The sequence below is a fragment of the Balearica regulorum genome, chromosome 5 (assembly GCF_011004875.1).
Source record: "Balearica regulorum gibbericeps isolate bBalReg1 chromosome 5, bBalReg1.pri, whole genome shotgun sequence".
In the NCBI taxonomy this organism is placed as follows: domain Eukaryota; kingdom Metazoa; phylum Chordata; class Aves; order Gruiformes; family Gruidae; genus Balearica; species Balearica regulorum.
In genome coordinates this window covers 44,401,976-44,415,000 of record NC_046188.1, presented here as the reverse complement: position 1 = coordinate 44,415,000, position 13,025 = coordinate 44,401,976, and the positions used below count along the sequence as shown (strand labels likewise).

General features: G+C 47.9%; 1 protein-coding gene across 2 annotated transcripts in view; it reads right to left on the bottom strand.

The window, feature by feature from the left end:
- The window catches only part of SLC39A13 (solute carrier family 39 member 13), a 21,392-nt gene extending 8,831 nt beyond the window's left edge, over window positions 1-12,561 (bottom strand). Inside the window, exons 1-5 of one of the 2 annotated variants that reach the window (XM_075754628.1) lie at window positions 12,420-12,561; window positions 5,479-5,778; window positions 4,942-5,055; window positions 3,135-3,256; window positions 1,724-1,876 (exon numbers count right to left, since the gene is read on the bottom strand). In XM_075754628.1, coding sequence (XP_075610743.1) covers window positions 1,724-1,876; window positions 3,135-3,256; window positions 4,942-5,055; window positions 5,479-5,746 — 657 coding nt within the window. In that variant the 5' untranslated portion in view covers window positions 5,747-5,778; window positions 12,420-12,561. The remainder of the gene's footprint in view (window positions 1-1,723; window positions 1,877-3,134; window positions 3,257-4,941; window positions 5,056-5,478; window positions 5,779-12,419) is intronic. The other variant, XM_075754629.1, reaches the window with a different exon arrangement.
- Between the last annotated feature and the right edge of the window lie 464 nt (window positions 12,562-13,025).

Here is a 13,025-nt window from a genome sequence, read left to right as displayed (position 1 = left end):
TTAATATTTGCATGCATTGAAACATGTTAGAAATTCAGCTGTTTTGATGAAGTTACTCAGTTTAACCAGTATCACAGAGCTCGTGCAGTCACAATGTGCCATTTAAGTAATATAGTAATATCTGCAAATGTGATGACACACTGTTTTTATAAATAATCACTCAGAAAAATCATAAACCACCAGTGAACAGATTTAAGGGGGGCTGATTAATCCAGTCCCTGTTAATAATATACAATAACTGATTTTTAATACAGCTAACATTTGCAAAGTTGATTTCATGCAGCACTAGTTTCATTAGAATGTGGAAGAAAGTTATGTTTTATATACATTTGCCAGTGTCATTACCTTTATCAAACAATCTCATGACCAAATGGCAGGGAAAAAATGGTTGACAAGAATTTATCTGCCATAAGATCATACCAATTAGCATTTATTACATTATTATTTTTTACATTAGAACAAGGCCCAATTGTGTCCCATCAGTGTCTCATTTCTACTTGAAATCAGTGGTAGACTAACCATCCTCTAAGTCTGTAGCTCCTTATATAAACCCTTCTAAAATAATGGCACAATGTTTTATAATCCAGTAATATTGGTTTCTTCACCACTATTACCTCTAGAAACATCAATGTGGCACCTTGCAGTTTGTGCAGTGTTCTGTACAGATTACATGAATGCAACAGATATCGAAAATACCCAGTGACCTCAGCATATCTTTCACGTTGTGTAGTAAGAGCTATAAAGTCACAGCAAAAGAGATTTAAAATAAATAGAAAGACTGAAGAGCCCCTGACTGACCACATATCCAGGTTTGGACTAGTTCATGCAATCACGCTTTCTGTTCATAGTTACTCTCCTATAATCTTGCACATTTTTATAGGCTTTTAAACTCAAATTATAGGTCCTCCTTTGCCAAAGCAGTCCTCTACTCTCTTGCTTGTAATGTTCACCCAGACAGGGGCTTCTGCAGTGCAAAGATAGTAACATAAAACTGAAACCAAAGTCAATCTAAAGGTTAGCCACTGCCCAATGGTACAGTACTCCTTTTCCCTCCTCCACCTCCAATCCTAAACCCTTGCTGAGCTTCCTTATCCCAGCACTACAGGCTGCCTGTCTACATGCCAAGCTGATTCAAGAAGTTAAGAGAGAAATAAATCAGGGGGGGGACGGGGGACGGGGAACAAACCCCTTCCCCCCCCCCCCCAATTCTTTGCCTGTTTAGCTCCCTGCATAGGCTCACTGTGGGGTCAGATGATGTCCAGTGCAAATGCAAAGGAAGTGAGAGAAATACAGGTCTGGAGGCAGAAGTGGACAAGAAGCCCTTTTTGGCAGCAAACTGCTACATCTGAGAAACTGAACTTGTAAGTTTTACAGTGGATAGCTTCAACTGTCAAAACGCTTCCAAAAGGTGCCTTGAAAGGAAACGTGCCGCTCACAATTAGTACAATGCAAGCACTAGAGAAAAGAGAAATCACGGCACAAAAATTTAAGCAAATAAAGATATAATCACTATAAGATCTCTGCTTCTTCTGCATGAGCTGCAGTGCAGATTTTCTCCAAGTCCACTATTTGCTCCCTGCTGTGACCTGGACAGACACTTTGACAGAGCAAAATTAAGCACAACTCACTCAAGCACAGTTCTTTCCACAGACAACTCATCCTCCTGACTGAATTTTAAAATACGTGCCCTGAAAACAAGATGGTCAGTTTGTGGGTGTCTTACCTTGATTCTGTTGTTTGTTGGACAAGACCGGAGAGAGGAGCCATTACACTGAGTTGAATCTGTTCCTGCTCTTTGGGATTGGCCTGCCATCTTCAGCAGGGGGTAGCCACTTCCATTGGGAATCTTTCCAGCTGGTGCTTTGGAATCACAGCCCTAAATTAGGGGAAAACACCTTGTCACTGCCTTTTTGACAGTGATGAATAAGCATGAATCCTGGTCAGAAATCCAATCTTCACCCTTAATCCTTTTGTTCTTACAATACAAATCAGCAGCTTTGGTACCCCGGCTTAATAGTGACAACTGCCCGAAACGAGACAGATTTCAGAGAGCATTGTGACATCTGCACTGTAAGACAACAAGAACAAAGACTTCCCCGATCACCAAGAGAAGGAAAGTAGAGAGAGGAGGAACTGGAGTCATGCCCTCTTGGCATGAGCCAGGTTCCACCGGAAAGATGAGGGACTGAGCCAGTCACTCCTGCTGGCAGCTGCTGCCCAGAGAAATACAACTCTATCTGGGCAGGGGATGGGGGAAAAAGAGTCTTGCTCTCCCTAGTGCATCAGAATAACTAAGTCTAGATAATTATTCTATAGCTGAGATTGTCAACTTCCAGACAACACAATGTTCATCTCAGACTTCAGTCTCTCTGTAAATGAGATTAAGTTCCTTTCAGACTTCAAAGTCTCATGCTGAGTCAAAGTAACACCTAATTGCTCTTACACAGTGCCTGACCTGCAGTTTCACCTCTCAAAAGTCATGACACGGCAAGGACTGAACAGTCTATAGGAGCTGCTGCTAGGCATTATGCAGATGTCTGAGGACTAGCTGCTCTCTGCTATTTTGGAATAACCTTCTGGTACCTCTGTCTATTTTGCCCCTTTGCACCTGGGTGACTCTCCTCTGAACCATTACTTAGTATTACCTGGCCAACCATAAACCCCTATTTACCATACAGTTACTCGAAAAATCATCTGGTACAGGCCATGCCCAAGAAGAGAGAACACGTTCCAGAGAAGGTTGGTCTTTGTCCTGAGGACCCAGAAGGGGAGTGAGTCATGATGGCTCAGTGGAACATGCATCAGCAAGCTGTCATCCCTCAAAGCTTACTTGAGCAAAAGTCTCATCTGCAGAGTGCTCCAGCTCCCAGTCCCCCTAGAAGGGGAGCAATCTTTTACACATACCACATCAAGAACAAAACCAGCCCAGAGGTGAGAAATCTCAGCTAAACCCACAAAACACCGAGATGAAACACCTTCTTCTAGGGCCCAGTGTCAAAGAAGTGTCAAAAAGCTCCCAAAGGGCATTGACAGCTCCAGGATCATTTGCTGAGCCTGTCAGATAAGGCAGATGACGTGTTTAGTACAGCGCTCCAAACATCACAGCACTCCCTCCCCTCTGGCTGCTAACTTACCACACCAGGGCACTCCTTCTCTTCTTTCTCTAGGAAGATCTTTTCTAGCACCAGGAAGGTCAGGAAACCAATGATCACCCAGAGACCCAGAAGCTTTTGCTGCTGAAAGCTCTGCCCTTCTCCTGAGGAAAAAGAGAAATCTTCATGTCACTATCAAGTACACAGTGTTTCCCCATATGTGAACCCACCTTTCCCCAAACGGTATAACCAGCAGTTCCAAGACAAAAAAACCCAAGAAATGACAATGGAAACACCTCCTACGAGGCATAAGGACCAAACATATCTCATTAACTTGCTCATTCTTGATCTAAAAGATATTCTCATCTCAGGACACTCAGAGCGAGAGCCCCCACCCCTTTTGCTTCAACAGTGCAATCCAGAATATTTCCTGACAAGACTGGGAATTTCCCTGAGCTCCAGAGGCAAGTGCAAATTACATCAACAAAAATCCTGCAGCTGTATCTACTGAGCAGCAAGCCCTGACCTGAAATCTGACATTAGTGGAGCCACAGACTCATTTTCCCCTTTCTGCCACACCTGGGCAGGTTATTAAGCCCAAAGCTATATACTTTCTTTTCAATTACAGCCAAGCTTGTGAGATAATAATCCATTCAGCCTGGCTGCAGAAATAGAGATTGCATTGCAGTGGAAGAACAGAATGACTCTGTAATGGGGCTTACATGGGTCAAGGAAACCTTTATGCTCCAGGACAGTCTGACAGAAGCAAACAAGCTAGAGCAGGAAGACAGAGGCATTTGGGAACCACTGTAGAAATGGGGGGAAAAAAAGACAGCAGGTTCTGCTGGCAATGCTAGGGCCATGAGGAAGATGAGGCCCAAAGGCCCAGCAGATCTGAAATCCCAGGACATAGGTCCAAGGAAGTCTGGGAAATCCAGGGCATCCTTTTCCCTCTCTCACATTTTCAGCGGGTAAATGATTTCTTGGTTTCTCAACAGGTGGAATGCAGCAGCACTTGCCTTCCATGCTATCAGTTTGCTGAAGCAGAGATACAATCACTACAGGTTTCAACAACCCTAGCTATCTGAGCCATAAAGGAGATACAAGGATAACACAAGCTCTATCCCAACCCAAACAGTGTTTCATTTGCTGGCGAACATAGGTTTCTGTCACTGGCACTTCTTTCTTCTCCCCCTGACCTCTCCTCCATCTTACTCATGCATCTGTGGACAATTTTCCATGACTTCTCCTTGAAGAAAGATTGAGAGGGCAACACATTTGGGCTCCCATAGATCGAAGTACCCAGCAGAGGGGCCCCGGTTAGTCCCAAGAAAGAGGCTCTAGGAGTAACACTGTTATAGGGACAGATTTATAGACCATCTCTGATGGGGTAGAATCCCCACCTGAGATGGCACACATGTTCACATACCAGACCACACACACATTCATAACTTCCCATCAGGTTAAAGAAGCATTCCCTTTCCTTACAGAAAGGACAAAGGAAAATCAGCAGAGATTTATAGGAGTCCAAGGCGAGATAGGAAGAGCTGATAGACAAGAAATGCATTGCAAGTTACTAAACATAAAGAAACCACGGCCAACTCAGGAAGCCTTCAATCTCAAAATCTCTGGACGACTACAGAGTACAAAGATGAAGCATAACGTGTTTTTATTGTTCTTATATCCTTCCTTAAGCATTTGCTTTTACACATTATTTGAAAGAGAATACCAGCCTAGACCAGTTTTTGGGCTGACCCAGCCTGGCTGGTCTTGTGTTTTCAAGATGGAATAGACTCAAAAATGTATCAGTAGTCATAGCATGGATTGCTTGCACATAAGGTTTTCATACCTGTTGTTGCACTGCATGTGTAGGCCCAGGCTTCAGGAAGCAGGTGCAGAAACACATTCCCCAGTAGTCCACCAATTGCAAAACTCAACAACTGCTTCAAACGGTGTGATCCAGCTAAAAAAAGTAACAAAAACTGATCACAACTCAGCCAGAAGCCAAAACATCTCCAGCTGAGATTTTGCACAGAGACCTAAATCAGAAGCATCTGCAAAGCAAGCTTTCAAAGAAGAGAGCACTAAATAAATAGCTGGAGTGCAAGAAAAAGCCCTTGCACCACTTGGCTGGGCAGTGTGTGGGAGGGTCCTGGACCAAGCAGGGTGCAAAACAAACAATGCTCTTTTGTACAAGCTCCATCCAGGGCTTGCATTTGTCCAAGGACTCCCTATCAGACTGGCAGGCATGGACTAAAGCACCAGAAATGGGCTGTCTATTTTAGAGTACAGTGTTTCTGTGACAAGGTCCTGTTCATCACTATGCCGTTCAGACACAACCCAGGACTTTTGGCTTCAGAAAGGCTAATGCAGGTAGCAGGCTTACCTTCTGACCGCAGAGCAGCTCCCGTCTCAAACGGGATCACCAGCAAGGGGAAGACCCCACTCAGGCCCACCATGAACGAACCGATGAGGGAACAGATCCAGGCATCCAGCCGCTCGCTGCTGAAAAGGCTTCCCCAGGACTCTGCCTCCTTCTCACACAGAGGACCAGAACTAGCAGCAACATGACTCCTCAGGAGCTGCTGAGCTTCACAGGCCACAATCAGAAACAAGGAGAGTGTCCCATCAAGCAGAAGCTTTTGTTTTGTCATCGCTAAGTGGTCTCAGCTGGGCTGGCCAATCTCTGGAAAGAGCAGGGGAGAACAGTTCTGAGACCGTGCCCAAGATACCCACCCACCATCCCCTCCCTCAGCATCTTAGCACAGGAATGCATCCCCATAAGGAACATCTGAAACTCTTCCTGATTTCAATACAGCAGTCAAGGACAGAAAGGCTGTTTATCATCGGGTGTATGAAACTGCACACGAGACGTCTTGTGAAAGAGTCTGGCTTTCAGCATCTCCCCTCAGGTGGGCTGGACAAGGACACCAAGTACCCTTGTCCTTGCCCTTCAGTGTCCCGAGGCTTCAGAGAAAGGTGTTGACCAGAGACGCTACCCAGATAAGCCTTCTCTTTGCCATGGAGCAGTATCCATGTAACAAATTAGGATGCAAGACAGGCAACATAACAGAGGTCTGTAAAATCATGACTGGTGTAAAGATGGTGAACAGGGGTAGATTATTCACCATCTCTTCAGGCATAAGTGCTAACAGCCATCACATGAAGCCAGTGAGGGTCAGCTTCAAAACAAAACAAATATGATTCTTCATCAGCAGGTAACTTGTGTGGTAGTACTTCTCCAAAAATGATGGAAAATTTTACAACAAAAGACAGGACAAGCACTAGAAAGACAAGTCTATTGATATCTGAAAGGAGCTGGAGGCTGGAAGAGTAGTTGGAAAAATACCATATATACTTGTCCTATTTTTCTTCTTTCCTAGAAAGATAGTGGGTTAGATGGTCTCTTAGTCAAAATCAGCACAGCTGATACTAAGAACTCTTCAGTAACAAGCAAACTGGAGAGAAGCAGGCATATTAGAAGAGGAAAAGAAAGGCAATTACCCTCTCATTGGCAAACAGGAAAGGAAAGCAAATGATGCAAAAGCTGAAGTAGAAATACACCTGCAGTCTCCAGGGGAAAAAGTGAAACGTGACAAGCAAAATTAATTTGGAAATAGGAGAAAAGAGCAGGTTAGAAAAGAATGGCTTACAAATATTCACAAAACATCTGTGGACTGAGACGGAATAATGGCATTCACCTGAAAGCATGTAAGAAACTAGTCAACATAATTTCTGAAGCATTAGTGACCATCTTTGAAAATTTACAAGAATGTAGGAAGGCCACAGAAGGCTGGAGAAGCATCATGCCTCACCTACCTTTTTATAAAGGGAAAAAAAAAGGTGGGAGAAGACTTAAGTTACAGACCAGTAACTTCAATCTTCTGAAAGATTCTTGATCAAGTTAAATGATCAGTTTGTAGTTACCTATAAGAAAGCGATAAAGATAGCAAAGCATTAAGTAACAGCCAGACAGAAAGGGGCCTCAAATTATCAAGACAAAATTCAGGGTGTTGGAACCAATCTAAGGGCTCACTGCAGCTGAAAAGGTCTGTGTTGCCTCTTGTTCCCCCAACCCCCGATGAAGCATTCCCTCCCCATGCTCCCACCTGACTCCAGGAGTGAGCAGGGTCAGAACAAACTAGCAGGAAAAACTATTTTTTTTTAACAGCTTGGCCCTTTTCCAACATCAGTCCCTGAACTAAATCACAGCAGGAGGAAGGCCCAGCTGCAGTGAGCAATCAAAAAGAAGATTAAAGGACAGGGTCCCACAGCTGCCGTGAAGAACACTGAGCTCCAAGCACAGTGACCACAGACATCAGGAGCAGGGAGGATGCAAGAAGGAACCAATGAAGACACTGGCTTGGCTAGCTGTGCAAAAACCACTGAAATTTTTTGTGGCCACATAATGCCTGATCAAGTGTAAACTCTACTGACCCATACAAAACCCATCACTTCTTTTGACAAGAAAAAAAAAAAAAATCCCTCAACAAGTTCAAACCAGCGTAGGATTTTGTCATCTTACTGCAGTGCTTTGATCTGGCTGCAGGAACCCTGCCTGGGGTCCTGCCTGGACCTACCTATTGCACACTATCAAACTAATCTCTGTAAAGATCAGTACAAAACCGTATACTAAAGGGAAAAAAGAAAAAAATGGACATGACAAAACAGTAACTTTGATGTGCCACCACATAGACACATTACATTGATTAGGAAATTAATTCCAAGCCATCAGGTTTATATTGCTACAAAGTAGGCAAATGATATCTACATATTAGTAGCTACATCGTAGGTGTGACACAGAAGCAGTGATTCCAGTCCACTCCGCACACATGTGACTTGAGCCAACAGACCGCACCCAACTTCACATGCTCTTCTTTATAAAACAGATGCAAAAATCAGACATGGCAGTGGAAATAAACAAAGATTTAGAGTGTAGAAAGCGTGACCTGGAAAAAATAACTGAAGGACCTGGGTGTGTTTAGTCTTAAAAAGATAACGCTGAAGGGAACAGCGCACTTGGCATATATTAAAAGTCACAAGAAAGGGGGAAAGTGCTCAACTCTTCCACATCGTAGCATCAGCTCAAATGGTAAACAAGATTCAGTCTGGATATGAAGAAACAAATTTACCTAGTGCCTAAGTGGTGACATAATGAAACAGGTTATCTATGATGCAGAATCTCCAGCACTGTTTGGTTAGTTGGTTTTTTTCTTTTGAGAAAACAAATAAACACCTGATGCAGATGTTATTTCATTGCAATGACTAGATCCCTTCTTGAAGTCCCTCACATGTAGTTCGATTTAAGCTGGTGAGATCCTTGTTCTACTGGTAGAACCCCACAAAAGGGGCAGGTGTTCCGCTGTAAATCGCTATTGGCACAACCACTTCAAAACAATAGGGCTGGGGGGGTGGCAGCAAAGGACATTTTCATCTCTCACAGCACTCTGTGCACCAATTCAACTCAGGCCCTGAAGTGAAGAGGTGCTGGGCTGATGCTCGGAGGAGAGCCTGATGTGCCAGAGATGCAGCCCTCTGCACAGCTCCACCACTCAAACCTACCTAGGATGCTGCCAGGCCCTCTGGCTCCCCTCACTGGGATTCAGCCTCCCCCAACAGCTATGCAAACAGACGTACACAACTATGGTAAAACTATGCTACAGAATCCCCCAAATTTCTCCTTGGAAAAAGAAGAATTAAAAACCACAAAAAGATAGGAAGTTCTTGAAATGAACCATCAGCCACGGAGGCACCTGCACAGGGAGGTGACAGGACTCTTCAGGCAGATTGTACCAGCCACAGCCTTCTCTCTGCTTACTAGCTGCTGCATAACAACCTGCAGTTAGAGAATTTCCTGCTTTAAAAAAAGATGAGCACCCCTTTTGACCCCAGAGAGAGCCTGACGGATGTCCTCTTCCCTTATGACAGGATTAGACCTAGAAAATGACTGAGAACAGCTTCTTTGCAAGGAACAGAGCAAAAAAAAAAAAAAAAATCAGGATTTATACAACCACCGTACGCCTATGAAGAGGCAACAAACACAGCAAAAAGATTGCTCTGCAGCTCGGCAATGACGGGAAGCGGCACAAACTGGCCTCTTCTGCGATGTTGTCATCACAGCTTTTGAGAGTCAGTCTGGAAAAGTAATCACTGTGTCTGATCAACAGGTCCATTACTTCCATCTCGTTCTCCACACTCACAGCCCACATCTGCTCCATGGGACACTTGAAAGGGTCTTTGAGACCAAGTGACCAAAATCCTGGAGAGAGGCAGTAGGACACAGGACAAAGGGCACGTCCAGGGCTCTGAAAACAGGCTGCATACCTGGCTTCATGTCCTTCTTCCAGCAGCAAAAGGGACCAGGTTCCACTAAAAAGGGATGGTGGTGGACAACAAATGGGCATAAAGGGGTAGAAAACTGATTCCCCTAACTCCCATTTGTGTCAGTCAACTGACCTGTGGCCCACAGGTCTGTCTTCTTACTCACACAAGGGAAAAACAGTCCATTTCTTTACACCTGTGCTGCCTGACTTCAGTACCTTGTGGCTCAAAAACATCCCCATATCTCATGCAATAAATTCTTGATGCTTATAAAACATCTACGAGGAACTTGGTGCATCATCCAGGACACACCTGAACTGATCTTTGTGCCCAGCTAATTATTTAAATCATAGTCCCAGTATTTGCTTCTTCCTCACATATTGTAACCACTTGCTCTAAAAAATGCACTTTTTATCTCTATAGCCCCTTTGCTTCTCTATCTCATTAGTACACGCTCCTCGTGAGACATTGTTTACTTAACATTTGTAAAGTCTCTAAATTCAAACTGGCTGCTCCTAAGACAAATATTTAAGAGGAAGAAAAGGAGCAGGCAAGATGTAGCCCTAAGAAAAAAAAAAAAAAGCTCAAGACAAAATAATACCCTGCCACTACAGTTGCAGAGGGTAGAAGTCTTTACCTACCCCTAATTTTAGACAACAGCATCTGTTTTAGGAACCCAGCTAGAGAAGATCTTGAGGAATTTCTAGAGAAAGCACCTGAAGGTTTTCAGAGAAGTCTGTGGTCACTATGAGGCAGAGGCATAACCAGGTTTATAGAGATGTGTTTTTCTCAAGCAGGGAATATGACCTATTTAAGAACATGCATGGGACAGAAATAGCCAGTGCATCATTTATTTGTCAGTTTTGACAATGACATTGTTTGCGGTCACAGCTCCCAGCCATGCCGGATCACAACCTGGTCATCACTACCACTGGCAGCACTTTCCAGAGAACCACACGTCCCGTGCAGGTCTCTGAGCCGAGCATTCAGCAGTCAGGTCTGCTCAGCTCCTTCCGCAACACCCTCAGGACTGGAATAACCATGAGGTCTCCCCAGCTCAGGAAGAAAAAAAGAATGAGAATTTGCCACTTATACACCCCTGAGCCAGGGCACGGGGAGGCTGCACACCAAGCTCCTGCCCTCCTCCCAGGAGGCTCCCAGGGCCTCCCCCCCTCACAGCGCTCACTGAGCACCTCTGTAGCAGGCAGTGCCTGAGAAAACACAGAGAAAACTTCAAATGCCAAGGCAAAAACCCATTGGAAAGAGAGAAAATAAAATATTGACACGACAACGATTCCTGCAGCAACTCGCCTCCTCCCCTCCTAGACACTCTGCCTTTTCAGACCGCACAGCTTCATCTCTGTCTCAGCACAATTGCTCATTGCCACACAATAACATTTTAGATGTTGTTAGGAGAAAAAAAAATCAAAAAGAAAATGTTTTTTTACAAGTGTTTTCCCTGGAAGCTGGTTGCCTAGTCTTACAATTGCAAAAGAGTACTGCATGGAATGGAAAAAAGTTATTTTCCAGGGAGGAAGCATAATTTTCAGCCAAAAAATTCTTCACAAGCCGCCTCCTTCCCTTAGCCCCGTGGAGAGCTTTGAATTCCTCCTGGAAGCCCTGACCTCGGCAGAGGCACAAAAGGTCTCCAGTCCCCGTTCCGCCCCCCCCCCCGCCCAGTACACCCTTCTCTCTCAATCACTGCCCCTCTTTAGGGAATGTCCTGCTCTGCTGGGACCCTTCCCCTTTCTCCCATCCCCCTCACAAAAAAACCACTTCGCATGGAGACTCGCACTTCTGCAAATGCGCAGCTAAAAGCTGGAGATGCACACGATTAAGAACAATGGGGTATCGCAGATCAGAACAGATTACAGGCCCCGGGCAAACCTAAGAGCTGGCAAGGAAGGCAGTTAAAACACTGATTAAACACTACGGTAGTTTGGGAGACAGCGACTCCTTTCCCATCCTACCCAGGATGAAAGAGGAAAGTTTGCGGATCGGGCAACGGTGTTCACCCCCTCAGGGCAAGGTGGGATTTCTCTCCTCCCAGCCCCCGCACCGTAGCAGCCCGAGGCAGAAGCCGGGCAGACACCCAAGCCCCCGCCCGCCCCCCCGGTGCCGCAGCCCTCGCCCAGGCTGAGCCAGGCTCCGGCACAGCTCCTATCTGCAGGCGATTAACGCGGCGGCCCCGCTCTTCTCATTGTTTCTAACATCACATCACGGCGGACAGCGTCTGATGGGACAGACAGCGCGGCTTTTCCATTAGAGGAATGCTGACCAATGCGAAGTGAGACATATTTGCCGGGGGGGGGGGCAATAATTACCCTGTTCACGCATCTTACTGGACCAGTACATTAGTTGCCCCCCCCCCCCGAGTCCATGTGCCACTGTGACCGCGCAGACGCCAGCTAGCCCACGAAGGAGAGCCGGGACATCGCCACGCGTCCCGCGGGGGAGGCAGGGAGTGGGGCACCCCCCGGCGCCGAGACTTTCCCGTGGCATCGTCTGTCGGAGGAGCGACTTCCAAAACTTTCTTCGCTTCGTCCCGCGGGGACTGAGCTCCCAGCCCCGGTCACGCCCGCAGCGGCGGCGCACGGTGCCGCTCGCCCGGCAAGCTGCAGCAAAGGCGAGCTGGACCGGGGGGACGCCGGTCCTGGGAGCTCGGGGAGAGCCGGGACCCTGGGAGCGGGCGGCGCGCAGCCCGCGGTCTCACCGGGCCGAGGCACAGCTCCCGGCAGCAGCGGCCCGGCCAGGCGCTGCCCCCTACGTCTTTCCCAAACTTGCTCCGCGCCCGGTCAGGCCGGGCCGGGCCCGCCGGTGCCGGACTCGGCTCCGCTGCGGGCAGAGCTACCCGCCACCGCTCCCACTCAGCCCGTCCCGCCGCCGCCCGGAGCTCAGCTGCGCGACCGCACCCGGCCCCCCTCGGCACCGCAACGGCGGAGTGGGGATAGCCCGGCGACCCCCCGCCCCCGGCTGCGCCGCTCCCGGCCCGCCAGCTGTAGTTACCGTGCGCCGCCGCCGTGCTCCGGGCCGCCGCTGCCATCCAGCCGCGGCTCGGCGCGGGCCTGCCCCGCCCGGCGGCCCCTCAGCCCCGCCTCCCCCGGCCGGCCACGTCGGTCCCGGCCTCCTCGGCACCAGCGTCGCCGCCCCGGCGGGTACCCGCCGCCTCGCGCGCTTCCGGCTGCAGCCGCGGGGGGGCGGGCGCCGGGCCCGCTTCCTGCCGCCGTCCCCCCCGCGGCACTGGGCGGCCTCGCGCCCGGCCGGCGAGGCGGAAGCGGGGCTCGCCCGCCCGGCCCGGACGCCGCGCGCTTCCCCGCCCCGACAGCCCCGGCCGACGGGGACCGGGCTGGGCTCCACCGCCGGCGCCCTCGGTGCCTCGGCGAGCCCCCGAGAGGCACGTCCTACCCCAGCGGAACAAAGTCCTTGCAAACAGCCCGTCACAGTTCGCATCTCGTACAGACAGTGAGACATTTTACATCTCCCCTGTGCGAGCTTCTGGGCAGCGGGACAGAAACACGCATGCTGTGGGAGACCTGTCTTTCTAGAATTTGCTCACTGAGATCCTTCTACTTTTTTAATCTAATTAGATTATAAATTCTTGGGGCTACAGAT